The sequence below is a fragment of the Scedosporium apiospermum genome (genome assembly GCF_000732125.1).
Source record: "Scedosporium apiospermum strain IHEM 14462 chromosome Unknown SEQ_SAPIO_0092, whole genome shotgun sequence".
NCBI lineage: Eukaryota > Fungi > Ascomycota > Sordariomycetes > Microascales > Microascaceae > Scedosporium > Scedosporium apiospermum.
The window spans coordinates 227,228-255,040 of NW_015971793.1; the positions used below are offsets into that span (position 1 = coordinate 227,228).

At 52.1% G+C, this 27,813-nt stretch overlaps 6 protein-coding genes and 5 pseudogenes across 6 annotated transcripts; 6 read left to right on the forward strand and 5 right to left on the reverse strand.

Annotated features, from left to right (window-relative positions):
- Positions 1-1,017: 1,017 nt before the first annotated feature.
- SAPIO_CDS4451 (uncharacterized protein) lies at positions 1,018-1,348 on the forward strand (the record flags this gene model as incomplete). Its single annotated transcript, XM_016786995.1, has 2 exons — positions 1,018-1,093; positions 1,197-1,348. The coding sequence occupies 2 exons, from the start codon at positions 1,018-1,020 to the stop codon at positions 1,346-1,348; spliced, it is 228 nt and encodes a 75-aa protein (XP_016643340.1).
- Positions 1,349-2,580: 1,232 nt separating this feature from the next.
- On the reverse strand, positions 2,581-3,201 carry SAPIO_CDS4452 (annotated as a pseudogene; the record flags this gene model as incomplete).
- A 1,305-nt stretch (positions 3,202-4,506) lies between these two features.
- On the forward strand, positions 4,507-5,265 carry SAPIO_CDS4453 (annotated as a pseudogene; the record flags this gene model as incomplete).
- An 18-nt stretch (positions 5,266-5,283) lies between these two features.
- Positions 5,284-7,600, forward strand: SAPIO_CDS4454 (uncharacterized protein; the record flags this gene model as incomplete). The annotated part of the gene is made up of 4 exons (XM_016786996.1): positions 5,284-6,588; positions 6,673-6,847; positions 6,939-7,023; positions 7,111-7,600. 4 exons carry the CDS (start codon positions 5,284-5,286, stop codon positions 7,598-7,600), a joined length of 2,055 nt encoding a protein of 684 aa, XP_016643341.1.
- A 2,261-nt stretch (positions 7,601-9,861) lies between these two features.
- SAPIO_CDS4455 (uncharacterized protein) lies at positions 9,862-11,203 on the forward strand (the record flags this gene model as incomplete). The annotated part of the gene is made up of 3 exons (XM_016786997.1): positions 9,862-10,052; positions 10,170-10,397; positions 10,477-11,203. The coding sequence occupies 3 exons, from the start codon at positions 9,862-9,864 to the stop codon at positions 11,201-11,203; spliced, it is 1,146 nt and encodes a 381-aa protein (XP_016643342.1).
- Positions 11,204-11,872: 669 nt separating this feature from the next.
- SAPIO_CDS4456 lies at positions 11,873-12,724 on the forward strand (annotated as a pseudogene; the record flags this gene model as incomplete).
- Positions 12,725-12,990: 266 nt separating this feature from the next.
- SAPIO_CDS4457 (uncharacterized protein) lies at positions 12,991-14,159 on the reverse strand (the record flags this gene model as incomplete). Its single annotated transcript, XM_016786998.1, has 4 exons — positions 12,991-13,056; positions 13,139-13,784; positions 13,877-14,030; positions 14,105-14,159. 4 exons carry the CDS (start codon positions 14,157-14,159, stop codon positions 12,991-12,993), a joined length of 921 nt encoding a protein of 306 aa, XP_016643343.1.
- A 1,364-nt stretch (positions 14,160-15,523) lies between these two features.
- SAPIO_CDS4458 (uncharacterized protein) lies at positions 15,524-16,855 on the forward strand (the record flags this gene model as incomplete). Its single annotated transcript, XM_016786999.1, has 4 exons — positions 15,524-15,534; positions 15,608-15,920; positions 15,984-16,469; positions 16,637-16,855. 4 exons carry the CDS (start codon positions 15,524-15,526, stop codon positions 16,853-16,855), a joined length of 1,029 nt encoding a protein of 342 aa, XP_016643344.1.
- Positions 16,856-17,278: 423 nt separating this feature from the next.
- SAPIO_CDS4459 (uncharacterized protein) lies at positions 17,279-18,372 on the reverse strand (the record flags this gene model as incomplete). Its single annotated transcript, XM_016787000.1, has 2 exons — positions 17,279-17,959; positions 18,028-18,372. 2 exons carry the CDS (start codon positions 18,370-18,372, stop codon positions 17,279-17,281), a joined length of 1,026 nt encoding a protein of 341 aa, XP_016643345.1.
- Positions 18,373-20,831: 2,459 nt separating this feature from the next.
- Positions 20,832-21,800, reverse strand: SAPIO_CDS4460 (annotated as a pseudogene; the record flags this gene model as incomplete).
- Positions 21,801-23,636: 1,836 nt separating this feature from the next.
- On the reverse strand, positions 23,637-24,467 carry SAPIO_CDS4461 (annotated as a pseudogene; the record flags this gene model as incomplete).
- Between the last annotated feature and the right edge of the window lie 3,346 nt (positions 24,468-27,813).

The window sequence follows — 27,813 nt, forward strand, 5'->3', positions numbered from 1 at the left end:
CGACTCCACGCTCGTTTCAGCGAACCTGGCTCCGGAATCCCACGCCCAGTGCACTTAACCGCAGGGGCTTTTGTATCCCTTCACTTTGTTACTGCGACAGAGTACATGGGCTTCAGTGTCCAAGATTCTTACGTCTCCTCTCAGTCTCCACTTACACGACAACGCCTTTGTCCTCGCTCCGCTTCGGGCTGGTCTCCAGGAGTTTAAAGCTGTTACGCTCATCCCTGAGCAGGCTCAAGAGGAGCAGCGAAAGCAGGGGAACGAGCTTTATTTGTGCTAAGCTTTTTTCCCGCACCCCTGTCAGCGCTTCTCCAGAACGACAACCCTGCTAATGTTGCAGGACCACATCCGAAGCAGACACAGGCTGGGATTGCCTCAATATCAACTCCCTAATATCACACATTGTAGAAGAGAGACGAGTGCAGACCATTTTTACTGCACTTCGTAGGCTCCAAGTGCCCGTCAACCTAGTAGAAACATCCCCCTGATTCTCGCTCTCTTTGGCAATTGTCAGTGGAGACGGCTCACACCCCTCTCCCACTCATCCATGCAACGCCTCGTTGCTGATGCTGGGGATTGTCTCAAGATGATAACCGCCAAGTATCGAGGCTACCAGTGCAGAACTAGAAAAGCTTGTAACTGACCGAGCGGGCCTCTTGTGGAGATCTGTAATAGCACTTGGAGGGTGACAGAACATCGCTTCCCCTGCAGTGTTTTGCCTGATCTTCCTCGGATCCCCTTGGCAGATGTCAATCCTGTTCCGAGAAGCCCATATCTTCCATCCGCTCTACATATACCTATCCCGCTCCTCATAATCCCGTTCCTCCTGATCTCCCTCCTCCCCTTCCTCTTCTTCTCTTCACATTCTCTTCATCTCGTCGAGCTCTTGTCAACTTCATTTTTTTTCGTCAACTTTTATTCTCTCGTTTGTCGCCGGCCGACCCTTTACCACTCCTTTCGCTCATAATCCAACATCTTCTTCTTCGAGGAAAACAAAGAAAAGAAAAATCCGCCAAAATGCAGCTCTCCGTCTTCGCCGTTGTTGCCTTTGCCGCCGTCGCGCTGGCCAACCCCCTCTCTGCTCCCAAGGCCGGTACGAAACTCAAGTCCCAAGAAACCTGATGGAGATGTAGGAAGTGGGGAAAAAACGAAGAAGAAGGAATACAAAAGAACTAACGTGGTGTTCCATCGTCTAGCCATCCGCGCCAGGCAGCAACCTCCCACCAACCCCAACGCCATCGTGAGCGGCCCCGCTGTCAACCAGCCCGCCATGACTGACCGCAACGGCAACGTCATCAACTTCGACAGCACCAAGGTTTACCTCGCCGCCAAGGAAGCCGGTCTCTAAATCAGCAGCACCGAGAATTTGCATTCAATAGGCCTTGGAGACCGTTCAAAATTTTCTCTCCAACGGCGTTCAGGGGCGAGAAAGACCCCCTGAGACGATCGATTAATCGCCTCCTTCCGAGTCTGACACCCGGGGAGGCTTGCTCGTCGGGAAGGGGTCTGTTCTTCTGCTCTGTCGGATCATCTGTACAAAGCTTTCTTATCTTAGTGGTCAAACATGGGGGAGGACTTGGTTTTCTTATATCCAACAAACCACTTCGGGCTCCATTTCCTTCTTATTTTTCTCTCGTCTTAATCCGGACCTTGGATAGGGGAACATCCAGGTACGAAGGTCAACAACCAAATGGGATCATAGATTTTTATTTTTCGCTTCGTTTTTTTTTCCGTTTCTTTCCCTTGAAATCGATGTTGGATTCCATAGGCACCACACCACATGGCAAGGATAGTTTAAAGGCGGAGAAAGGAAGAATAACAGTTGCAGATGTTGATGCTGTGGGACAGAACCTAAGATTTGAGGGCCGCCTGAGTTTACAGTGATCATGACCTTCGTTTTCTTTTCCGACGTGAACATATTAGCCAATTGCTAACTTGGATATGCTGTACTCCGTCCACAACTGAAAGGTGAGATGTACAGTCCTAGACCGATCTAGGAGAGTAGTCCGGGGAGGAAAGGTGTAAGTGTGAACGAGACTTTAGCTTGAGGATATTGGCTTTCGCTGTCGGGGCCATAATTCCTCAAATCACAGCTCCGAGTCCTCTCCATGAAGACTCCTGACATGGACGATATCTCAACATACTTCTATTAACTTCTTCTAATAAAATACAACGCAGTTTTCGGGTTAGAATTAATAATGAGTGAGTATGGACCTTATTAATAGTTATGATATTATTTCAAAAATTAAGCTGGATACTAGAGAGGTCGAGAAAGCTAACGAGTGCCGCAGTCCCAAGATCGAGACATCGAGGACATGATTCCTTTCTAGACTGGAATCCATCACTCAGGGCAGCTAGGAAGGTAGATCATGAGAGCAGGTAATAGGACTCAATTATAAAGGCAGCCGCAGCACCCGCAATGCTCCATCTCCCACGGCCTGCCACGCTTTCCCCGCTCCTCTCGTCGGGATCGCATTTCTCTTTCAGATTCTCATCGGGCCATTGTCTTCCCTTATCGCACCCGATCACACTGAGCATCTTCTCCGCCACCATGGCCCCCAAGTCCTCCTTCGGCTTAATCTAGCAAGGGTCAGGCTCGACGTCTTCGTCCTCCACCATCACGCAGCCTCCATCGTCGCTGACGGTTGATAGGCGAGCCGCATGCAGCGCCTCCGGACACTGATCTCCGACCGAGAAGTCCGGCAGTTCACCATCGTCGGAAAGATTGAAAGAAAAGGAATTTTTGATGGTGTAATACCCGGCACCCAGGATATCAGGTTTGGCGTTTGATGGAGGTATCGTGCAGTTTGCATAGATGTCAAAGCTCCAGATGAACTGAACAGCGTCCGTCTGGGTGGCGTTGACGACATTATGGACGGCGGTTGTGGCGTAAAAAGGATCTTGGTCTTCAGGCAGATTCCCCTTAGTTTGGGGTCGCGACGGCTCTTGACTCTCGTTAAGAGGTAGGTATCCTCCAGCAAAGAGGTCTTCGCCCATAAGCATCCAGCTGAAGGAAAACCCGAACGGCCATACGGCTACCGCATTTCGCACAACGTAGACGATAGGGAACGGATATATTTTCTTGTACATCCCTCCTGGACAGGGGAATATGATGTCTACTTCGACATCAACAGGATAGGTGGGTTCGCCGGCAGCACACCAGGCCGCCAAGAGCGGAATAGAGATCCAAGACCACCGCATCGGATATGGACGGGAAGAAGACGCGACAAAGGGACCTTAGAGGTAGGTAAAGAGTGACTCAATAAGCCAAGAGAGGGGGGTGGCGGCGAAATGAGTGGGAACAGGAATAAGCACCAACGTAGACATTGAATTGTGCCGTTTCTAGGAAGCATCAGAGGGCCATCCGGAACAAGTAGCTTAGGGTGCACATATTTTCTAGTGAGGAACCAACACCTTTTCTATTTATATTAAATGGCCATGATCTCTCTCTCTCCCCTTCTTTAGATTCTCTTGGTCAATCGGCCCGCGATATATAGCCATATTATGCGAAGCCACAGTGCAGGACGGGAGATAAAGGTGGAATCGCCTCAGCGCGTTCTTGAGACCTAGGCTAATCAAGAGAAGGCAATTATAAAGGGTTTATATACTACCCCAATTACCCAAGTGGCAGTAGCAGAAGAACTGAAAGCGGCAGATCTACCCTTGGGGGAGTTGCTCTGACATGGAACAAAAGGTCCATCGATCAGTCTACCCCATTCACATTTGTGCATTTGTCTGTCGCACAAGGCCTTGACGCCTGGGTTTAATCTTAAAGACAATATATTTATGGATGTGATGCGTCCGGCTCACCAACTGCGTCTCGCGAAATAAATGAAGGGCGGGCTCGGAGCGAAGGATTTTCCACATCCCGACCCTGAATGCTCTTGAGAGACTTCACCAGGCTCATCTCCTATGATATCTTTCTAGTAAGAGCGGCCTCAATACCAGTACTCCGTTTCAGATGTTACATACGAGATATTGACAAGAACTTGATGCCGGCTGCCTCCACCCTGACCCATATACGCGCGTGTATACTCAAGGCAGATTCCTAGCAGTTCTTGCGTGGTGGATGTCTCTGGACTCAGAACCCGGGCCTCAGTTCATGGACCGAACGCGCGACACGGAGACCTCTAGTGCTGTCTCCATATATCCGTATTTCCACCACTAACAACGAATGTTCAGCCGGGACGTGATAGGGCAAGATCTTGCGAAGAACCAACACACTTGCAGGCAAACATCTTAGGGAGGTTATTCTCAGCCCCCAAGCAGCGGGGATGAATAGGATGGGATATCAGTGAAGTTGGGGGAATGCGAGCACGCACTAGGGAGGCTGGGGACGTAGGAGACGCTCGAACACGCACTTGAGGATCAAAGATGCCCGTGAGTCTGTCTCGGCAGTGGATATCATGGAGGTCTATATAAAGGCAGGGCTGCTCAACCTGTTTCCTGTGGCCAGGAGTCTCACGGGCATAGTCAACGTTAGCAATTCTCTCGAAGTCCCCAGTCATGGCGGTCGACAACTTCGTTTCGCGGCTCTTTTATAGCACCCTCGACGAGTTCGAGGAGTTCAACGGAAACGGCCCCGATCTCTGTGGACCCAAACTCGGACAAGGGCAATGGGTCTGCTGCACCCCGGGAAATCTTCCCGACCATTCTCCCAAGCCCAACGCGGACGGGTCATGTGTAACCCATTTGCTCACGGCTGTCTCCGAATGCTGGAAAATCGCGAAGGAGTATGACACCACCGTCGAGAAGCTGATTGAATGCAATAAAGGGACGACCTGGGGCTGGGCCGACTGCGACCATCTCTTCCCGGACACTCTTATCTGCGTTGGCCCCGGCGATCCTCCTCTCCCGGTACCAAACGACGAGGTCGCGTGTGGGCCGCGGAAGCTCGGTACGGAAATGCCTCCCAAGGGAACGGACCTGGCTTCTCTCAACCCATGCCCTCTCAATGCCTGTTGCAATGGTTGGGGATTTTGCGGAACTACGGCGGATTTCTCTACGCCTCCCAAGGGAGAGCCCATTACGGCCGCCAACTCGGACAATTGCATCTCCAACTGCGGATCAGGCATTCTCACCAGCCTCACGCCACCGGCTCAGTTCATGAGTATTGGGTATTTCGAAGCCTGGAACGCTGAGCGTCCGTGCCCATGGATGGACGTTGACAACATTAAGAAAGATCATTACACTCACATCCATTATGCGTTCGGTCGCGTCACGCCGGGAGACTACACAGTGGACATCAGCGCCACACAGGGCTAGTTCGACAAGTTCGTCCAGATGACCGGCGTCAAGCGAGTCATTTCATTTGGCGGCTGGACGGATTCCACTTCAGGGGGCAGATCCTTCATTCTCCGCGGGGCTATAAGCACCGGACGCGAACAGTTCGCCAGAAACGTCGTCGACTTTATCATCCAGCATGACCTTGACGGCCTTGACATTGATTGGGAGTACCCCGGTGCAAAGGACATCGACGGAATTGTCCCCGACGCGTCGGATGGAGAGAACTACCTGGAGACGCTCAAGCTAATCCGGAGTATGCTCCCTTCGGGCAAGACGCTGGCCATCGCCACACCTGCATCGTTTTGGTACCTCCAAGGCTTCCCTATTGCGGAAATGGCCACATATCTGGATTACATCGTGTACATGACATACGATCTTCACGGCCAGTGGGACTGGGGCAAGAAATACGGCCAGATATCGTGCCCGACAGGAGACTGTCTGCTCTCCCATGTCAATTACACGGAAACCGAGAACGCACTATCGATGATCACCAAAGCTGGAGTCCCATCCAACAAGATCATCGTTGGGGTGACCAGCTACGGACGGTCATTCCGCATGGTCGAACCAGGCTGCACAGGCCCGGAATGCAAGTACATGGGTCCTGAGTCGGGCGCGAAAAAAGGGCTCTGTACCGGTACACCAGGGTATCTATCTGATGCAGAGATCAATCAGATTATCCAGGACGGCACTAGCACCCCGTGGAAGGTTGAAGGAGAAGATGCCGCCTCTAGCCTCCGGCGTAGAGAGGGTGTGCAGGTCTTCTACGACCACAAGAGCCAGTCCAACGTCCTTGTATACGATGACGTCGAGTGGGTGGCATATATGAACAGAAGCAACAAGGAAGCACGCAAGTCCGCGTACCAAGCGCTCAACTTCGGCGGTATCACAGACTGGGCCGTGGATTTGCAGGAGTTTTCTCCGAACGAGTATATCACCCCTTTCGTGATGAAGCAGTTGGCGGAAGGTGAGGAATGCAAATGGAGGTGGCTCGAGGGTGTCGACTGCCTGAACGAAGGAATACGGAATGCCTCCTCTCCGAAGAAATGGCAATGGCATGAAGCTGCCACCGACTGCGCTTGGCGTTTCGTGAAGACCGAGTGGAGCAAGCAAAAGGGCAATGAATCCGGCGAAGTATTTTCACTCTTTGTGTCGAAAAAATTGAACGGTCCACGAAACTTCAACTGCCAAGAAATGAGTATCAATGGGTGCTCTGGTAGCACTCCTCTCTGCACCGTCTTCCAGACTATCGAGAGCGGCCCTGCTGCCATGTTTATCATCAGCTCTTTCATGAAACTCCACGAGGTAAGATGAGAAAAACTGTGGCGTCCGTTCAACAAAACTGAGTTTTAATCGACTAGGCAATGCTGATGGGATCGAACTACTTAGATCCTCCTTACCTTCTACGACGGCGTGGGGAGCGCTGCCCTATCCTTCATTACAGATATCGATGAATTTATGGCGGTCTTCTCACCAGATCCACCCGAGCAGAGAAATGATATGAATATCTTTATTGACATTCTGGGTATTGCCTTCACTTTTCTAGGTGTTGGCGTATTTAAGAGTAAGTCTATTTGGAGATACCTTCCCTCTCCCAGCTCTGTCTATTCCACACAAAAGTACACTTACTGACCCCGATTCTTTGGTATGAGCAGCTCTTGGGACTGAAGGCAACAAAAAAGATCTAATGTGGAATTTACTGGCATTGGGTGGTAGTCTTATCAAGGACATTCCGAGCAAGTAAGCCTCTTCACCATCGCCGTGGGGGAACAATCTCCACGCTCCGTTCCATGTTTGACTTTTGGCACTGATATAGTCACCCTGCAGCGATAAAAAGATTGACCGGAAGGCAATCATTTCAATTGGCTTACACTATTTGCAAGATGGACTCAAGGATGGCGTTTCCGAGTTTTCTCTGTACTTGCTCAGCGGTCGAGCGGAGGCCCTCCCCGTGCTGGACAATCTCCTCTCTGACGGCAAGTTCATCACCGGGGAGGAGTCCAGCGCAGAGGACTGGTCAAAGAAAACGATGGAAAATAACAACATGCGACTCCTGTATGCTTGGCTGATCCCGAGTGCCTGGAGCCTTGCGCAGAGGAGCCCCGTGGTCATCGAAGCCGGCGACTGTTCCCGGGGGACGGGAGAGTACGAGTGGATCACTAGCTCCACGGCCGAGGAGACGGGAGGATGCATCGATGGCCGGCAATATTTCCTCGTCACAACCGCTGTTGAATGGGAATCTGAGACTCCAAATTGCTTCTGTGCATCACCGTTGCATGGGAGGACCACCACTATGCTGGACACCGGGGAGCAATAACTACTTCCTCACGCCCCCTGGGAACGATAGGCTCCGGCGTGAAGGGGGATCAAAAGGGCTCACTCAAGCAGAATTGCTCGAAGGGTAAACTTGACCTGTCTCTTTTTTTTTTTTTTTTTTTTTTTTTTTTTTTTGCCTTGAACACTTTCCTGCGCCTGGCCGTCTTCCAACTCGCTAACGCCCAATTTCTTCCTGTTTTTAGGGCTGTAAATACATGCAAGTATTTGGGTAAGAAAAACGACCAACAGCCCGTCACAGTAAACCGGGAGTTATTGGACAAGATGTTCGACGAAACCTCGAACGACATAAAAATCACCGCCCCGGGTCTCGTTCATATCCCTGTGTGTAGTGCTGAAGAGGCACGCGAGAATTGGAAAAAAGGGACGAATCGAACAGCGTGGCACTTTCCATGTAACGCGCCATCATAAAAAAGACTGAAGGGGCAGTAGGACGGAGCTAAACCAGATCCATGGACGTCGAAGGCGCTACTGACATTTTGATATGTTGTAGGACAGCGTGGTTCGATGTTGCTCAAACAGTCTCTGGCGTACCTTGGTATATATATATTCATCCCTAAAACATCAAGACTATCCCTCTCGTGAAAATGGTGGCTCATGCAAGAGTGATTGGGCCAAAGAAGGCGCGGTAGAGGAGCTTGATTTTTCTGGCGACCTGGTCTGAGTGATGGGTTGAAGTTCAGAAAGGGACCAAGCTCTCGATCTTGGAATTGTGGCTTCCATTGCTTATGGGCCGTTAAACATTGAACACGGGCTTCTTGGCGATATTTTGTTAGGGCTGGCAGTTTTTGGAGATTTTGTTTTATTTTATTTCATATTAAAGTTTGTTTCAAGACGATTCCCTCAAAGTAAACCAGGTCTTTGGAGAAAAAGCCACCAAACTGCCCCAGTTTCATCAACTGAATCGAACCTCAGTGAGGCTTCTTCAGTCCTTGTCTGAGGCGGTGCAAAGAACCAGGTCTACAATCCTTCAGGGATCCTGAGCCTCCCCCTTCAGACGAGCCGAAGGAAGAACTGCCAAGCCAACAAGAAGCAAACTTGATCCCCTCCAATTTCTAGGACTTCTCCCTTCCAGGATTGGTCCGGAACAGGCGTCAATGCTGGTGCCTGGCCCATGTGGTCCATGTCCCAGTCTCCCCTCAGCCGCACGCCACTAACCCCAAACCGACGGATGGCTTGACTCCTCTCCTCCCTGGTTGGTTGGGTTGGTTGAAGGAACCAGCCCTAAGGCCGCTTTTGAGATGGAACGATTCCGTCGACACCCTTTTGATTGCCAAGGTCGAGCCAAGCAAGGAGTCCGATCCCAGCCAACCGATCCCAGCCGGGTTCGGCGTAGGGTCTGACAGCCAGGGATCCTTCCATCCTGCCTGACACGCGCTCTGTGGGCCTCTTTTTGTTGGTTCCCTCGTCTTTTTTGTTTTCCCGTTGGCGCCTCTGGAATGGTTTTTCTTGGCTGGTTTGTGGCTGTGGCAGGTCGAGCCTGCTTATACATTAGAACAACGAATGTCCCAAACAGGCACGTACTGCGAGCGATCCTACTTCGCGCTTTACTTCGAAGTGTCTCAGTCTGCCTGGTTCGGTCAAGGGCGGAACTAGCCTGCCGCGCCTAGATGAGACCCTTGGCCTGGTGGAGAATGCCACAAGGATGCCACGACGTAGTGTAAGAAGCAATGGCGCGATGGGGGTGGAAGGATGGGGATCATGGCTGGTTCATTGTCCCCTAAAGGTGGATTCGACTCGTGAGAGAGATGAAGATCAGTGTGGCTTAAATCGCTCCGCAGGGAAATTCGTTGTCTCTCTCCACAATTGGCGTCGTGTTTTCGGGTTTCCTAGGCGCCGTGAAGCCGCCAGGACATGTTCGATGAACCCATTGATTTCCTCTCTTACGATACCCATGTCCGAATTTAGTAAACGTGCACAGAAACCCCCCATCCATAGCCTTGCCCAGGAAGTAGTGCTGGTAATAGTTGCTTGCACGTCCTTCATTTTGTTCTGATCCTAGCCAAACGCTTATGCGTTCCCTTCCCATGCTGGAATGAGAATTCCTAACCTTGAACATTTCCTGACTCTGTCCGAGATGCAGTCGACAGCGACATACTCTTAACACTACTCTATACCTTTGATTTTATCGTGGCTTGTTCTGTTTCCTCTCTTCCCTTTCAGCCACTCCTTTGACACCCCTGGCCGACCCTCCAGCCTGTGCTACTTCCTAATCTCCAACGCCATCTTATCACCACTTCCATCATGGGTCGTCATCGAGCCCACGCGCGATTCGACCGCGCCGAGTGGCGCCTCAGATATCTAGTCCCCCTCTGGATCCTCCAAATTCTTCTCTCTATTGCCATATTAGCCCTCTTCGCTACGAGATTACGTTCCACACTAGAAGCATGGAAGCAAGGCGGAGGTGAGGGGGGATTTCCTCTTTTCGTCGTCATGTAAGCGCCTCTCTTGCCCTCCTCTCTTGTCGCAGTTGTTGTTGGCGACCTTGCCAACATATCTCTTTCTCGACTGTTGTTGTTCTTGTTTGCTAACATAGCTCGCTTCCTCAAAAGTTGGGAATGCTCAAACCTCGCCCTGGGAGTCGTCGCACCCTGTCTTGCAGGCTACGAGATCTTTAGATTCGTCCAAGAAACCTTAACACCCCGAACTGTGCTCACCACCCAATTCATCACCTTCGGCGTCGCAGCCGCGGCCCTCACCCTCAGTGTCTTCGTCCACACACAACGGCGCGTACCTGGTAAGGACTCTGTCATCGGGCTCATCCTCAGCTCGGTCGCCGTGTAAGTCTCTATCTCTATCACTGCTTATTCTTCCCATTTTCTTTTCTCTTCAAGCTAACCAGACGTCCAAAATCAACAGCGCCGCCTCTCTCATCCCCGCCCTCTACGCCCTCCGTAACCACCGCCGTCTCGCCTCCTACGACGAACTCACCTACCCCACCAACACCAAACCCTACGGCTTCTTCGCCGACCCCGAAAGCCAGCAACACCTCGACCGTTCCTCCCGCGCCTCCATCATCAGCACCCTCTCGGGCGAAAATATCCCCTCCGCGCGACGCATCTCCTCCGCCTCTTCCATCCTCAGTATCCGCCGGCTACCCTCCGCCGCGACGAATCCTCCCTCCCTTGCACCACCCACCGTGACCACGACGATCTCGGTAAGGTCCTCGCCCGCGGGGGCACCAGCACCACTGGTACCATCAGCATGCGAGACCGTGCCGCTGCAAGATCTAAATAGGCATCATTCGGTATACAACCACGAGAGGGATACGCAGTTCGACGAGTACGTCTCGGCGCGGAATTCGCAGCTCTCGTTCCGCGAGCATGTGGATCAGGCGTTCGGGGCCGAGCTGGGGTGGAATTTGGGGGCTTCTCCTTCTGCGCTCGCGGAGGGTTTGAATAGGAAGGGGAGCGTAGTGAGTTCGGGCACGTTGGGGTCGGGCGGTGTTACGGTTGCTAGGGTGCCAAGCGGCACTGCGCATTCACTGGGCGCGGTGCCTGAGGAGGTCGAAGAGAGGGGGGGCGATGTGAGGAGAGGGGATGAGGATAGGGCGAGGGAGGCGTTGTTGGAGGATGGGAGGCATTAGAGAGGTGATACAATGTGATGCGGCGTCATGATGATTTTCCTCACTTTTTCTCCTCTTTTCCTTTTTCGATCTGGAGAAATCGGAGGGTTTGATCTTGGAGTTGTGTTTGGGAGGTTGCGGTTCTAGTACTTCGTAGGCGTTGCTGTCTTGGTTTTGGGCGTATTTTAGACGATATACCATTTTATTTTATTCTATTTTTCAAATTCGTTTTCGAGATTTGTTTTCTCCATTCTCATTCTCCTCAATTTCGAAAGCATCAAGGCAGCATCTCATTGCATCTCCCTGGCTTGGCACCCTTGTTCGTGCGACCCTTGCTACCTAGTTTAGCCTCCGCCTCGCCGACTCCCGGTGAGTCAACCGGAGGATTTCGACGAATCTGGGAAGGTGAACATGATCATTGTGTTCGGGAAGCAGCCATGTCGCCGATGAGATTGAGATGCATGGAATCGGTTGGATATAGTTGGATTTTTAGAGATGCAGGCAGATAGCGAACATGTTGAGAAGTTGAGGTTTTCAGAGAGTTTATTGAGAAGCCACTGAGTTATATAAAATCTTAGTTCAATTTCACCGAATTGATCCAATTTGTGTGCCCTGCACTCACGCAACATCTCATCTCAACTTAATTCACCTCATCTCATCTCATCATCATAAATCCCCAGAACATCAAACATGTCCTCGCATTACTTCCCCGACGCCATCTCGGCCAGAAACTACGACACCTTCCGAGACTGTCTCGCTCCAGCCATCCTTCTCCGTCTCACCACCCCGGCCGCCAAACCGCGCCGTCGTCAACGCCGCCAACGTAACAAAACCACCTCCGCATCGGTATCGGCATTGGTCTCGGAAACACCGAGCACGGACACGGACCCGGCGCAGTCCGTCGCCCCCACCCCGGACACCCCCTCCGACGATGCCTCCACCGCCAGCCAAGACCTCTCCGAATTCATCGACTACATTGCCCACTCAACCTTCACTTCCCTCCCGGATTCCCTCCAAACCCTAACCTACTACATCTGGACCTCCTCCTCCCTCGAGGACAAATACCCAAGCCCCCTCACTGGCCAATGGATCGCCGACAACCTCCTCCCCAGTCTCGACCCAAGCATCGAAGCATCCCTCTCCACGTACGGGATAACCACAACGACGCAGACCCCGCAAGAATTCCTCGCCCCCGTGCTGACGAATTACTTCTCCGCCATCGCCACTCCGCCGCCGCCGCCGAGATCGACGAAAGCAGACGCCCAGGGTTGCGAGATTTGCGGTCGGGATTGGATCAACCTGTCGTATCACCACTTGATACCGCGGATGGTGCATGACAAGGTCGTCAAGAGGGGGTGGCATAAGAAGGAGGATTTGGAGAATGTCGCCTGGCTTTGTGGCGCTTGTCATCGGTTTGTGCATTCGTTTGCTGGGCATGAGGAGTTGGCGAGGGAGTACTTTACGGTGGAGAGATTGTTGGCTGAGGAGAAGGTTCAGGAGTGGGCTGCTTGGGTTGGGAGATTGAGATGGAAGAAGAGATGAGAGTAGTTCTGGAATGAAGATGGGCGGACTTTTCAGATAAAGTAGACTCGCTACATTGCTTAAGATAAATTCACGGATGGTCTGGTCATTTTAGTCGGTCAGTACCAAGGTAGATCAATGGCTGTATTTGCATTTCGCATCATATGGAGCGTTAAAAAAGCCCTCATTTCATGAATATAAAGCAGAATCTCAATGGCAGGAAGTCGACACATTCCGGCTCTCTCCATCAATTTTCAACCTCGACACTCTCCATCTCGAGTCATCCATTACAAGAGATCCAAAAGGCCAGTGGCAGCATCACTGGCGTTGGTGCCGAAATAGTTCGGGACGGTCTAGGCGGAAGAAAGCGAAACCCGTTAGCATAATCCAGACTTGGTAGAGAAGTAGAGAGAAGTAGAGAGAAATAAAACTCACCTGGAGATAGAGAACTCCATCCTCAATCACGCACTCGTTATAATTGGACTTCTCCAACTTATCCACCACCCTGAACGCAATCTCCCCCTTCTCAACCACCTCATTGAATCCCTCCTGCAACATGTCATCCCCATCAAACTTCTGATACTTCAACTGGCTCACGAGCCCCTCGAAGTAGTACTTCAAGAACGATCCCAAGTTCGAATCCCAATCATCCCTATCCATCTTGCTGCTCTTCAACTTATCAAACACGGCCACCCAGTTAGGGTTCAGCTTCAAGTTCTCATTGTTGAGAATCGTCTGCACCTCCTTCGTCAACTTCTCGATCTCGGGCTCGACCTCGCGGATACCCTTCCGCGCGAAGAAGTTCAGCGTGGCGTCCTCGGCCTGCTCCGCCTTGTTGAGCGCCTTTTCGAAGGTGTAGTAGCCCACGGCGTCGCTGATGTTGGTGCCCAGATAGGTCTCGGAGAACAGGATGCGGAGCTTGCCGTCTGTGATGTCGCAGCCGCAGTAGGTGTTGGCGCCGGCTTCGTCGAAGTCCATGGTGATGGCGTGGGCGGGGATGAGGGTGTTGATTTCGGAGACGCCTTGCTCGCCGTGCTTGTTGGCGAAGTCCTTCAGGTAGTCAATGGCGCTGGAGAAGTACCTGTGGGGAAGGGATGTTTAGTATTATTTATGATTCGAGTGGTGCTTCGTATATGCAAATTTAAAAAGAAGAGAACGAAAGGTAAATCTCACTGGTGGAGGACGCTGCCGATAGAGTTCTTGCCCCAGTCACTGGTAGCATAAGGGTAGATGGCCAAGGGATCGGCCTCTATGGTCCACTCAGTTCCGAGGGCTTCACTGAGGTTTTTCTCCAGGTCTGCCTTCTTGGCATCCCACTCGTCCCGAACTACATCAAGAGTCAGCATACGGATGGTCTTTAAGGAGGATAGCCTCGTCTTCGAGTCAGGCTTCGGAACTTACTGTTCTTTCGGACGGCGAGGGGGAGCTTCTCGGCGGGAGGAAGACGGGTAGGCATTTTGGGATTGTATTGAAGGGGAAACAAAAAAAAAATAGAAGCTCAAACTTTTTGAGTGAAAGAGAATTGGAGATGAGTAAAAGTTAAGATGGTGAAATTGAGATGAGTGGAATGTGTCTGATTTCTCATCTCTAACTCTGCTGCGGAAAGCTCCCCATCTTATAGACAAGCTCCATCAAGGTAGAAACCAGCCCATCTCGACATACCCATTCCTCCTCTCCACCGCTCATTCCTCTCCCAAGATCCCCATCCATGAGGAACTCCCCTAGCTCCCCCCTTTCCCCCCTTCGACCCTAGTTCTTTTCGTCCGATCCTTCCGTCACATCCCATCACCAGTGCCTGCCTCGGACCTCGTACTTCGCGCGCTACATCAAGGATGGCGGAGCTAACAAAACCCCGCTCCGCTTGCAAGCACCTTCGTGCCTTCGTGTGAAATCGACCTCAACCTCCCACATGGCCATCCCTCGCGAAACGCCCGGCCCTAACTAAAATCGGCTCACAATCCAGGGACCCAAACACGCCTCTTCATGCAGGAGTCCTAAAGTCCTAAAACGAAATTGGGGAGGCCGGAGGGGTTCCTAGCAAATCCAAAGTGTAGAAAGTGTGGAGATGGACGTTTAAACACCAGGCAAACTGCAAATCTTCCCCTCATCCTATCTTCATCGGAAGATGGTGCCTGGCCCTAGTGTTGGCCTTTAAGGCTTGGCGCGGACCTTTTTTTGGTTCGAAGAAGATGTGGAGAGAAACAGCACAAACCACGCAGACCCTCGATTGGACGAGGACGAACACCTTTCCGCCCTGCGTTAGCATGGGGTCCAACACGGAGTTCAACATGTTTCCGGGCCCCGCTCATTTGTTCAGCCCTTCTGGGCTAGCAAAAGGGTCCGGGGATGGGTTTGACTTCGTATGACGCACGCGGTGAGCAGATTCCACCCCCTTGCTCCAGGGGTGAACCCCTCAAAGACCCTAGGCTAGTCGAGTTTGGCTAGGCGCTAAGCGCAAGTAGGCGTGAGGCAGTGACATGCTGCAGCATCCGGGTGTTGGGAGCTCGGCTTGGGGCTGAGCGGCACCCTTGGAGCTTGGCGCGGCGGGGAGGGGGAATTATTAGGCAGGCAGGCAGGCAGGGGGGGAGCTCAAGCTCGAGAGGATGGAGGTGAAGGAGGCGGAAACTATCCGTACTTTCTTATCAATTACAACTTGATGGTTTTCTCCCTGCCGACAAAGGTGGAAGAGGAAAGCAAACACATTCAACTGAGACGAACCCGAGTCTAGACTCGCCGAAATATCTCATCATTGCAGTCTGGGCATCATTCCCTTCCCAACAAACTCTCTCTCAATTCCCCCGCCTTCAAGCTCTCATCATAATGGCCACGCTGTAAGTTCCCCAACTCCGAGCCCGGAAACTCCGGCCATATCTTCCTCACGCCATCTTCTCATCCTTTCAACAGTACGCTCAAAGTAAAAGTCGCCGTGCGCGACCACTGGGACAGCCCTGAAAGCACCGTGCAAGCCTCCCTCGCCAAACTCCAGTCCATCATCGGCTACGAGGTCTGCATCAGTCCGGAATGGCCCCTCCTCCTCGCCGCCCTAGGAGACCACTACAGCGACAAGGGCAACTTCGTGCCGGCCGTTGCTGGTGTCGTCAAGGCCTGGAGCGAGGCGGCCGCGCAGCTTCTCGAGGATGATAACAATGAGGAGTGGACGGAGGAGGTGCTCGATAAGCTCAAGGAATCGGGCTCGAGACTGAGATTGGTCCTGGAGGTGAGTTTCACGAGGGGCTCAGTCATGCATGGGAGAGTGTTTGCGCATGTTAATCTTTTCTAGGCTTCCAAATCAGAAGATGCCTCGACCACCTGGAATCCCGTCCAGGAAGCCTTCGTCATCTCCCTCCCCAACACCCAAGTCACCAACCCTCTCTCCTACATTAGCCCCTTCCAAGCCCACCTCCTCACCGCCTTCGACGAGAAAAAGGCGGCACCCACGGTCCCTGTCCTGCATGACTCTGGCCACTCAGATATCCCTGGTGGCCCCGGCGATGACTGGGCCTCCATAGTGGTCGAGCCCGTCGTCAAGACCTCTATCAATCCAACCCCCTCGTCACAGCGACGAGCACCCAACGTGGAGTACATCCCAGACATCAATTCCGTCCCTCGCCCCGATGAACTCCTCCTTCGACCTCCCTATCACCTCATCGTTTTCGCTCGCAGCCTCAATGAGATCGAGATCCAGTGCAGTCACAGTCCAACTCTGAAATTCCTCTCAGCTTATCTGGCAAAATGGTGCCGTACCAATCACCAGCTGCACAACAAGGTGGGTTATCCCTCGCATTCTGTCTTTACGCCTTCTCCCGCTTCCATATGTGCCCCTCCCTCATAATTCATCCTCACCGTGCCTACTTTTCAAAGCTCCCGCTCCCCTTAACGCACTTCTTCGATTCCCTTGTTCAAAAAGTACCGAGCGTGCTAACATCCTCACAGCCCCCATCTGTGGAATCCAATCTTCACCAGTCCGCCTACGGCCTCGGGACGTGGCATGACCGCCTCACGCTCTATGCCGAGAATCGCTACAGCGGCGGTCATTGCATCACCCCGCCAATTATCCTTTCGCTTGTCGAGAGTCTGCTGGGTTATGAATTGACGTACCAAGAGAGCTCGCGCTGGGTGTACCGGAAAGACACCCCGTTCAAGAATCTGTAGATGAATAGGAATGGGAAACTGGCCACTCAGTGAAAAGCAAGAAATGATTGCGGGGAGAAAGTGATGTGTAAAGTTGATGTGTCTATTAGCAAGAAGAGAAGAAAAGATGAATATACGGAAGCTGCACACACGCCAACACGCCAATTCCACACTCGACATATCTGAAAAGACAAAATAACAAGTCCGCTCGAGAACACACCAAGCAAAGGGATATAATGCGTGCCTCATACAATTACACAAACCGCCGGAGCCCAATTCCTTTCCCCATTTTATCCTCCTCCCCCGGCCCAGTAAAACAAGAAAAAAAGGTAGGGAAAAAAAAATGCAGTGAAACAAAACTCACGCTTCAACCATCTCATCGAAATCATGAACAGAAGTTTACTCGGATTTTCACGCGGAGCAGGCAGCCTGCTAGTGTTGTCGTCACCTCCGCCCTCTTGGTGGAATCGGTGGGGTATCCTCACCAGTCGTTGGCGGTGGCGGTGAGACCAGGGGACTCTCCTCACTTATACTGGATGCAGTGGTTCCCTTCATGAGCATGGGTGAGACCCCCACCTCCGACCTCTCCCCAACCATAGTGTCGGTCTCAGACCGCACGCTCATACTCAATTTTCTTCTCCTCTCGATATCCTGCTCTCTTTGCTTCTCTTTCTCCTTCTCTTCTTGCTCTTGCTTCTCCCTCTGAGCAAGTAGCTCGCCATAGGTTGACTTAAACTCATGGAAACCTTGCATCGAGGAAACGTGGGGCGTTGGCGGCAGCACGGGGGCCCTAGAGTCGCGAACAGTGGCTGCAAGCTCCTCGTTACGTTTCTTGAGAGCCTGAATGTGGCGAAGTAGGAAGAGAATGGCGCCAAGGGCAATGAGCATGACAAAGAGTATAGATGCAGCCATGGCAATCCAAACGTAGGATGGAATCATCTTCTGGACGCGAACAGACTCGGCAGTCGCTGTTACCGTAGTCATCTGGGACGGGTCTGTGATAGAGGCTGCCAGTGATACGTTAAAGGCGCTGGGAGTGCCACAGCAAGTGTCGTTGTCTTGACCGCAGCAGAAGGTGCCGTCGCTGCATGATGTAAGAGTGGCAGATCCATTGAATGAGCCGTTCTAAGAATCTGTCAGCTATGCGACTCTCCTTCATGATATTTCAATTGCATCAAGGTTCGGACGCGTACCTCGTCGTCATCGATGCAAAAGTTCAAACACGCAGGATCGCTCCACGAGGAATCAGTACAGAACCCTCGTCTCACTATATCCCCCTGAACGCAGAGCCCTCTAGCGTCGCACAGCTCCTTCGTTTCCGGAACAGCGTTGAGGCGGCAGCAACTTGAAAACATGCCCGGGTCTGTTAACACGCCGAGATTGTTGCATGGCCGATAGCTGTCGTCGGCCAGAGTGACTCCGTCGGGGGCATAGCAGGGAACCTCTGGCCTCAGTGGGGCGGCGTCCTGGGCGAGTGTGGAGGGGGCAGTAGAGAGGAGGATGAGGATGGATATCGGCGGCAGAAACGGTGGCAACATCGTGTATGGATTCTCTCGAATATTGATGTCTTTGTTCTAAGTGTTTCGATGGTATTATGGCCTCGGGCCCGGTATTGCGGCTCTAGAGATAGACTGAAGGGGAAGGAAATGATATAACGAATGTGTTACTCGGACAAATGAAAGACATCACCACAACTGATGCATACCAGTGATGAGCAGGCGGAAGAGAAAAGGATGTAGAGTTCTCACTCGGATGACATCTTCAAAAGCTGGAGAGATAAGAGAGATCAAATGATGTATCACGGAGAGATTGTTGGGGAGAAAAGAAAAGAGGCAGAGAAGGAGAGAAGGAGAGACCAGAAGAGCGGAGAAGAAACAACAAGTGGGCGCTGCCTTCCATATCTTTACTATGAGTAGAGGTCACCCTCACTTACACCTTCCCAGCCTTTTTCTTCATTTCTTCATTTCTTCATTTCTTCATTTCTTCATTCGTCTGCCGCCCCTTCCCTCCCTTCGCCTCACACCTTCTCCGCCTCATCCCCCTCGTCTCCCCCCTTCCGCATCCTCTTCATCCGTCCACCGTACGCCAACTACAGCCCTCGCCTTCCAAACACCAATTGACATTTCCCCGCCCCAGACGAGATGAGGCTGAATTCAATTAACGTTTTAGTTTCATCTGAACAAAACTCATCCATGCCGGCGATCACTGGAGAGTCGAGAGCGCCGACCTGTGGCACAGGGGATCACGATGGTCCTGGCGCCAACCGTTGACCTGACGCATGAAATGATCTCCGTGACCCATGGTTGTGAGACGCGAACATGTCCGGCTTCAGATAGGTCGAACGCAGCGGAGCCTGCGGGTACGAAACGGTAGCGAATGATGCTACGACATTGGCTGAATTAGAGGTGAAAATGCTTGAGATCTCCGGGATTTTCAGAGCGCCAGTATTACTTTGCCATCACTGTTTCTGTTCTTGTGCGGAGAATTTTTATCGTCTATATTTCCTCACTACTACACTGCTCAATTGATAAAAAGAAGAAGAAAAAAAAATGAGAACGAATCCTGGCTAATTCTTGGTTTTTGTTAGCTGAAAGAGTACGGAGACTTCTCCCGTCGAAAAGATCAATGGATGAAACTCCAAGATCCGGAAGTGGGAATCCACAAAAAGCCTCCGAACGGATCGTCCGGTAGGTGTGGACGAAACCGACCGCTCTTGGCTCGTCATTTCTGGTGACACCCTCTCGTCTTCGATAAACAGTAGCGAGATCCCGATTGAGTGGTTGTATAAAGCAAGATGGTGCAGAATTCCAGTCTCTACCCGACTTAGAAATTGCTCAAGTCCCTGCGAGAACTTAAGCGTAATTTCGATGGGTGTATTAGCATGTCAACGGAGATGAAGCATTTCCTTCGCTTCAAGACGAGAAACTCGAGGAGATGGAAAGGTGATCAAGCGTTGAAACCGACTGTTTTGCAGCCTGTGCGTTCCGTTCTCCACCATGGCCTTTCGATAAGGAAGAATCGTGAGTTGCGGACCGCTCCAGGCCAAAATCTGGCTCGTGCTGCAAAGGAGGAAAAAAGCCAACCTCAACATCAGGCGAGTTCAGTGGGACGACCAGAGAGGGGCCACCCACCTGATACAAATTATAGGCATTGATGGTCTAGCCCATATTCTTACCTCTACTCCTACCGGTATTAAGACTCTTCAACGTGATCATCCTTGGCTTTCGCCGGGCCTACATCATTCTCTATCATCTAAAGCAGCGGGAACGCATCCCCACGCCGTTGAGCTACTGATATCCATTCGGATCTGCGGATTTCTCTCAAGCCTGAATTCTCAGAGGCAGTCTGGCGAAGAACCTATTGACCTTCATTAAAGAGACCATGGAGGAAAGCTGCTAGATCCTGGGCTAGATGGTCTCTCGGGTGGTTTTCTATTCTTCATTGCTGGCCAAGCTTGATTTATGGGTTTCCAAATTGATGTCCGTCATTGAACAACACCACAGTATCATCACCTTCCTTCATAGCACAGCTAACCGCCCTCGTGTTCGATTGGAAGGACACTGCCACTCTGACAGCTAAAACAGGAAGTATTTGATCTGAGAAAGGAAATAAAGGAACTAGAAGTCGGGATAAAAATAATGAAAAGAGAAAAAATAAATACGGAGAGAAGACCGGACGTCTTATAGCCACCGCCGCTCGCTTCAAGTCAATTAACAATGGCCAGGCACGGAGCAACTTGACTCTGTTTAACCCGCCAACCTAGTGTTGTATTTTCCTGTGTGCGACTTTATCTTTCTTTTCTCTCTCTCCAGGCCTCCTAATACCAGGATATCTCAAGCACAGTGAACATGCTCTCCATGCATCGCGTCTCGTTGATTGTAATGTGTCTCTTTATTCTCCGCTCTCACTTACACAAGCCACCTTCTTGATATGAGCTAAAGGCCTCCGTCAACCCCCCAAACCCCTTTCCTCCTAGAGCTCTTTTATTGTCCCCTTTCTAGAAGCTCTGCATAGCCTTCTCCCGACTCGCCAAGACCCTCTTCACAATCGCCGTACCCGCCGCCCCCTCAAACCCATGCGGCAAACCGGGCCACAAATGAAACTCCACCTCAACATCCTCCTTTACCATCCTCGCCACATACTCCACATTCTCATCCCTAAATAGATCCAAAGTCCCGATATCGATATAGGTCGGCGGCAACCCCCGTAAACTCTCCGCCCTCGCCGGCGCCGCATACGCCGACACCTCCGCCTCGGGCTTCCCAGCTTTCTCGCCGAGTAACGCCTTCCACGAAAGCACGTTCTCGTGAAGTTGCCACGTCAAGAACTTATGCAGATCCTCGCCCTCGTCGAGGTGCGTCCTGTCGTCGAGCATCGGGTAGATGAGAATCTGCTTCGCCAACGCGGGGCTCAGACCTCTATCCCGCGCCAAAAGCGCCGTCCCCGCCGCGATGCAACCGCCCCCGGAATCCCCCATGACAGCAATGCGCTTCGGATCGACGTTCAACTCGGCCGCATGCTCGCTCACATACTTCAACGCCGCAAACCCATCCTCCACACCACACGGCGCCGGATTCTCAGGCGCAAGTCTATAATCCACACCGAAGAACGTGACACCGCTCGCCTTCGCGTGCCGTGCAAGAGCGGGGCCGAAGATCTCCACGGAGCAAGAAACCATTCCCCCGCCGTGGAAGTAGACGATGGCGGGTTGCGGTTCGGGACGCGAGAGGACCTCGGACTCCGTGAAGCGTACTACCTCGATGGAGGCGCCGTCGAAGGAAGGGACGGTAAACTTCTCCTGTTGGACGGTTTCCGGGGTGGGTGCGAGGCGGAAGAGGGTGTGCAGGAGTTGTTCATTGTAGTTACGGAGGTCGAAGACGTTGGTGAAGATGGGTTTGGGCGTGCCTTGCGCCTGGGCGACGGCGAGGACACCGGCGAATTCGGGGTCGTAGCGGAGTCCGCCCATGGTGACGACTTTCTTATTTTCTGATGAATCTTTTCAGTAATTGTGGATTACAGGCAAGAATGGTAAAATGAGTGAGAAGTCTACGGGATCTACTCCTTTATCCATCGAGAATCAAGAGGGTCGAGTGAGGGATGGTGCTCTCCCTATATAGCCATTTCCAAACTCCCCTGCCGCTTCCGGCCCCCAATCCCTCTTATATTGCTCGTGTGGTCGAGGCTCGAGCTAAAGCGGACTAAGCGGACCACGATCCCGTCCGAATGTCCGCTACCGGGAAGGAACACAGACAGCTCCGGAAGTCTGGCCCCAAACACTTTTACCAGTACCCCGCACCCATCATTCAGGCAAACTGCTCTTCCCGCCCCCTGCATTTGATTGCTCTCTCCCAATGCGATGCTGGACTTGGGCTTCCCGCTTGAGTCCGCCACCGCTGTTTGATGGCTGGCGGCGTCCGAAGCCAGCGAGTTGAGGGCTTCCTTTCCCCAACTCCCTCTTTACTAATGCATGATACGTTGCTGCGTTGCTCCCCTGAATCCTTCGACAGCGCGGTGCAGGAGTCTGTCCGAACTTTGTAATCTCAGGCGCGTAGTCCATCGACTCGTGGGGCTCTTGATTATAGATCAATGTGGGCCATTATGGGGACACCTGCTGCTATCGACAATGCTATTATGAAATATATCGATAGCTACCCGGGTATTCCGACAGTGAGCCTCAGCTCACCCAACCCGATATTGTTGCCGCCGTTTCTGCGGAGGTCTGATATCGAAGGATTCACTTGACCCGCTCCGATGCGTTGAGATATTACAAATATGAAGGCAACCGGGTTACCGGCGCTGATATACCGTATATCAATGTATTTCCATACGTCGTGGTGTTCCATGATAAATTGAAACAAGTGGCTAGGCTCAACTCTTAGTGAAAAAGGAACATCAATCCCAAGTATGAAGGCGAGGCCGAGGGTATATCTGGCATGCTACGGTGGACTCGAAATCTCATCGATGGGAGCATCTGGACCTGACAAAATCGCGGTCCCGACGGACTCCGCTTCTCTCCTAAGTGCGATCTCCTGGCGAGCTACCACCTACATTCATAAAGCAACATCCCAGGCACATTTGTGAAGGAGGCCAACCCTTACATCTTCGACATAGCTCTCCATTTATCATCAGCATCTCGTGTTCCCCGTTACAATCCCTTCCTCCCTCCCATTAACCATCAGCTAACACCCCACAAGTTCCAATATAAACAAAAAATCGCACATAAGATAAAAGGTAGGAAAGCGAATCCTGGTTTCCGCGCGCCCGTTGACCCTTCCCTAAACCCCACCGCTTGAACCCAAAAGAGGAAGAAAGGAGCAATGATGAACGATATGAGAGTTGAAGGAGTACAAAAAAGGAAAAGAAAAGAAACCAAGAGACAGGTACGTTCGACTGATACGCGATGGATGTAAAGAGAAACAAAACCCAAGAGGACGCTCGCGCGGCGGGTACGAAAGCAAGAGAAAGAAACCAAAACAGAGAGAAAAACAACAATGACCCAATATTTTTGTGTGCCCCTTCGCCATCCCATGGGGGAAACCTGTCCGAATAACCAACCATATAAAAGTGCAAGGAAAGAGAAAATGAAAACTGGCCCAGTAGGATGATCCCCCACTACAGGACCATGATCGACAATCGCAGGCCAGCGTGTAAGACAAACACACATGCCATAGGTCGGTGACAAAGGCGCAAAAAAACCCCTCCCCTCCCTCGCTCTTCCCGGTCGCTGAGAGGACCTTTTTATCATCAAATATTTTCCCTCATCGCCGAGTCCGCAAAATGTGTTTCCGATCGACAGGCGCCACTACCAGCAGCGTAGCTTCTTCCAGAAGCCTGCGCCGCCCCGACCAACCTTTCCCCCGTTCAAGTTCGGACCTCGCACGCCCGGCGCGCGTTTCTCAGCCTCCTCAGACGGCAGCGGCGTTAGCGGCTTCGTCATCCCCCTACTATCCATCTGGGTACTCTCGTGGACGCCCATCTCGGCGAGCTTCCTACCCTCGACGACGCGTCGGACGATGAGCGCGAATGTCTCTTCGATGTTGACCTCCAGCCTGGCACTGGTCTCCATGAACCCACAGCCGCGACGCCGCGCCCACTCGAGCCCCACGGCGGCGGGCACCTGCCTGCTTTCCTGCAGATCGCACTTGTTCCCCGCGATAATCTTGACGGGCGGTACCGTTTTGGAACCGTTGTTCGAGGACCCGTACATGTTACCGCCGTTGTAGCTACCCGAGGGGAAAGTCGGTGTGAGGCCCGCGCGCCGCGCCCGCTCGGCGTTATCGAGTCGCGTCTCGGCTTCCATGTCGATTAGGTCGTTAAAGTACTGTAGCGCTTCGAGCGAGGCTTGCGAGGTAATATCGTAGACTAGGAGGAAGGCATCGGCGCCTAGGTTCGACGATGCCCACATGCCGCGGTACTCCTCCTGGCCGGCCGTGTCTGTGAGAGAGAGGTGGTAAATCTGACCATCGATGCGGCGGGTTATCGAGTAGGAATCTTCGATTGTGGGGTCGTACTCTGACGTCCACTGGGACCGGACGAGTCGGAGAGTGATGGAGGACTTTCCGCAACCGCCATCGCCGCAAATGGTGATGGATATGGGTATCGGCGTTTGCTGCGTTGTGGAATCGGACGTCATATCGTGATGTCGGCCTGCGGGAAATGGGTAGTCGAGGGCGATTCGGCTCGACCTCACAATCGATCGTAAGCGGGAGGCTGAAAAACGGTTGTCGGTACGTAAAGAGGGGCCGTCAGAATGAATTTAGTGTGGCGATTGGCGACTTGTATTATCTAGTAGTTCACCTGTCTCAGGCGCTGTCTTAGGGCTAAGGCGCGATTGTCTGGGGTGAGCTTGGCTGACAGTTAGGCCTTGCGATTGAGTTACAGATACTTCGTGCACCTAGAGCTCCTGGGTTGGAGGAAGGGCAACAAAACGAAAATAAAATGGCCAGAGGGAAAGAAGGAACAAATAATAGGAAGAATAATAACCGTATAAACCAGTCGGGAAAGATTGGTTCAGGATCTCTGCCGATGGACGGGAAAATGTTCCGGTGGGCCTTTTGATTGCGACGACAGGAGAGCCAAGAGGTAGAGCGATCAAGTTCGTCAAAGGCTATCTGTTTCGGTCCGTATTGTCGTGCTAATGGCCAACGGCTGCCACCAAAATGAGTTTGATTCGTTTCGAAGAGGATCAAGCGAGACACCGCCGTGAGAAACAGCAAGGTCGTATTAGACTTGCAAGTATCGCTAAGGGGAACGACAGAGGTGAATGAGGGCGAATACGAAGGTGGGACCAAGTTCGAAAGGTCGACGTTCGATCCTATCAAGGGACACCCTTCTGATGCAGGAATCAGCTGGAAGAAATATCGGTCTCGAGGATTTGGGGATGTCGAAGTTTTTCGTTTCCCGATGGCTGTGCTTTTTTGAGTTGCCAAAGGCACGGGGGCCCCTACTTTTTGCCCTTGCTTTTTTCCTGGTTCGGGACCTTCCAGTGGCGGTTCGACGGTTGTAACTTGGAGGTCTAAGCGGGAAAATGGGTGTCTTCAACGGATTGATCGGTTACTTCGTACTTGGAGAGCAGCCACCAGACGCGTCTGGATTCGGCACCTTCACACCACGAAAATTCCCGTCGAGTGTCAGTGCGCAAGTAGCGGGGGCATCGAGATGGAAAAAAGGGGAGGCACAGATAGTCCGAAGAGCTGAGTAACTTCGCAGGATATCTTTTTGTTTTTCTCTCCAAGGAGACCATGAGCACGCCAGCGAATGGTAGAGTCTCATCACCAGGGTTGTAGTGAAGAAGTTGATGGAAATAGCGTGGGATTATCCTCAGTACAAGTCACATCTCATATCAAATTTACTTCACATGTAACAGTTCGGAATCAACGTGCCTTCTCCTACTCTACTTCGTAGTGTCGGTGCGAGAGTGTTTCTCTGCGTGGTGACCAACCCACCTCTTTCCTACGTTTCCCCGTGGCATCGATTGACATCTGCATCAAACTGCGGAGGACCTTGCAGGCCAGTATCACACAGGCCAGACCGGGCCAACACGAGCCCGCTCGCTTGACAATCGCCAATCTGACCCATCATGTCACGGCTTGCAGGGAATATCTGCAGGACAAGTGTTGATAATTCCGCTTCTGTCTGGGGTATTTCGGCCTTCACAGTGGGGAAGAAGGAGTTTTCTTTGGAAGATACCCAACTTCATGGTGTATGTACATCACTCCTGCCCCCTACGAAGTGGAGCAGTACGTACCTCAGGATAGCTCAGGAATTGACGCCAGTCCGAGGCTCGATAATTCCTGTTGACAGGGCTGGTGGTGCCTGACCCCTGAAAAAGGGCTTCGTATCATGGAAAGGACTGAGGTCGGGAAGTTGTTGTGCCTTGCACGCCGGCGACCTGTGATAGGCTCTACGGAACATCTACATATCTACATGTTCGTGCGGTGATGTAATGTCTGAGGACCCCTTGGCTGGTGCCTTCCATTTAATTCTTGGAAACGGAGTACAAACTGAGTACGATATGTGAAATAAGAAATTGCACCCATTGATTTGATTGATCTTGCAAACTGTGCTCAAATCAAAACCCCACCCTCGCCTTATCACATGCAGGTGGGAGAGAAGGAACCACTCCAAAAAGTGAGCCCATGGTACAAGACAAGATAAGAACAGGGCGCAATGTGGTGGGTGCTGGGAAGGCTTGCCTGAGTCCCTCCTGCCCCTGCTCCAAATTGACCCTAGTCTGGAATGGCAATCCAGGGGTCCATTGCCAGTCCGCCAGCCACTCATCGGCGAGGCTTCCTTCCTGGTCCTGGACACGAGGTATACACTACACTATGAAGGGTGCTGGTGATACTATTTGTACTTCATCAATACCTCGTCCAAGGCGGGGAAGGCCTAGCCGACGCCCAGGGTCCCGCTCCTCTGCGGCGCTAAGGAGCAGGCAGTAAGATCAATATCCGTCCGAGAAGACAATTGTGAGTGAATACCGAAGTGTTAGTTGAACGCTTTCATCAATTTTGGGTGCCCATTGATCTCGTTGATCCCTTCTGCAGGGACCGGGATTGTCTTCAAGGAATATGGCGTCGACCCAGAGATCCGTGTTTCACCCCGCGCCATGATTCAGGCGTTTCCAGCAGCACATCCTGTTGCGCACAGAGAGACTTGTCTTCACGCCAACAACTTTGGATTGAGAAGATCAGCATAATTACCTAACTCGCATGCAGAATTGACCATATGACAACAAAACCCGAGGGCAGCCCTAACCATTTCCCCTCTCTTCTGCTGGAGTGGCAGAAAACGGTACGGATCAATAAACCCGGTATCCCAAGACATCAATTGATCAATGCGAACGTTATCTGTCAAAGGCCTCTACCGTCTCTGACATTCGCAGCCAAGAAGATGAGAAACAGCTCCGCCCCGCTGACCTGTTTTATTCGAGCTCTCTTCTTGTAATACACCGTGGCATCGTGGTTCCCCCTGATCCGGCACTTGTTGTTTGTCTTCAGCCCTGACCCTCGAAAGTCATCTGTTCGAAACACCATCCATTCCATCAATGCGTCTCAAGACCTCTCTTCCCCAACGAGCAGGACGGTTTGCCCCCACCCATTTAAACGCATAACAAGATGTGATGCAATGCTACCGTTTCTACCGAGAGAAGCTTTATACTCTCCGCAACAAGAGTGCGATTTGACATCAGTCCCTACCTCGCACACTATTCTCCGAAACCATGCGATCTGAGCTCAAGCTCCTAAGATGGTCGCGGCAAGCGCTTCGATATCCCTGTGCCAATCTCGACTCTACCTATCAATCCAACTTTACCCTCACAGCATGCAAGTCGAACTGTCTAAGCAGAGCGAGCGAAAGCGCCATGGTGCATGTCGTTGGCAGGCAGCCTCTTGAGTGGTCGCGTGGGGAAGTACTTCGTACCACATGGGGACCCCACCTCTTTGGAGAAGATGCGTTGGCCTCACTTTCTGAGCCGAGCC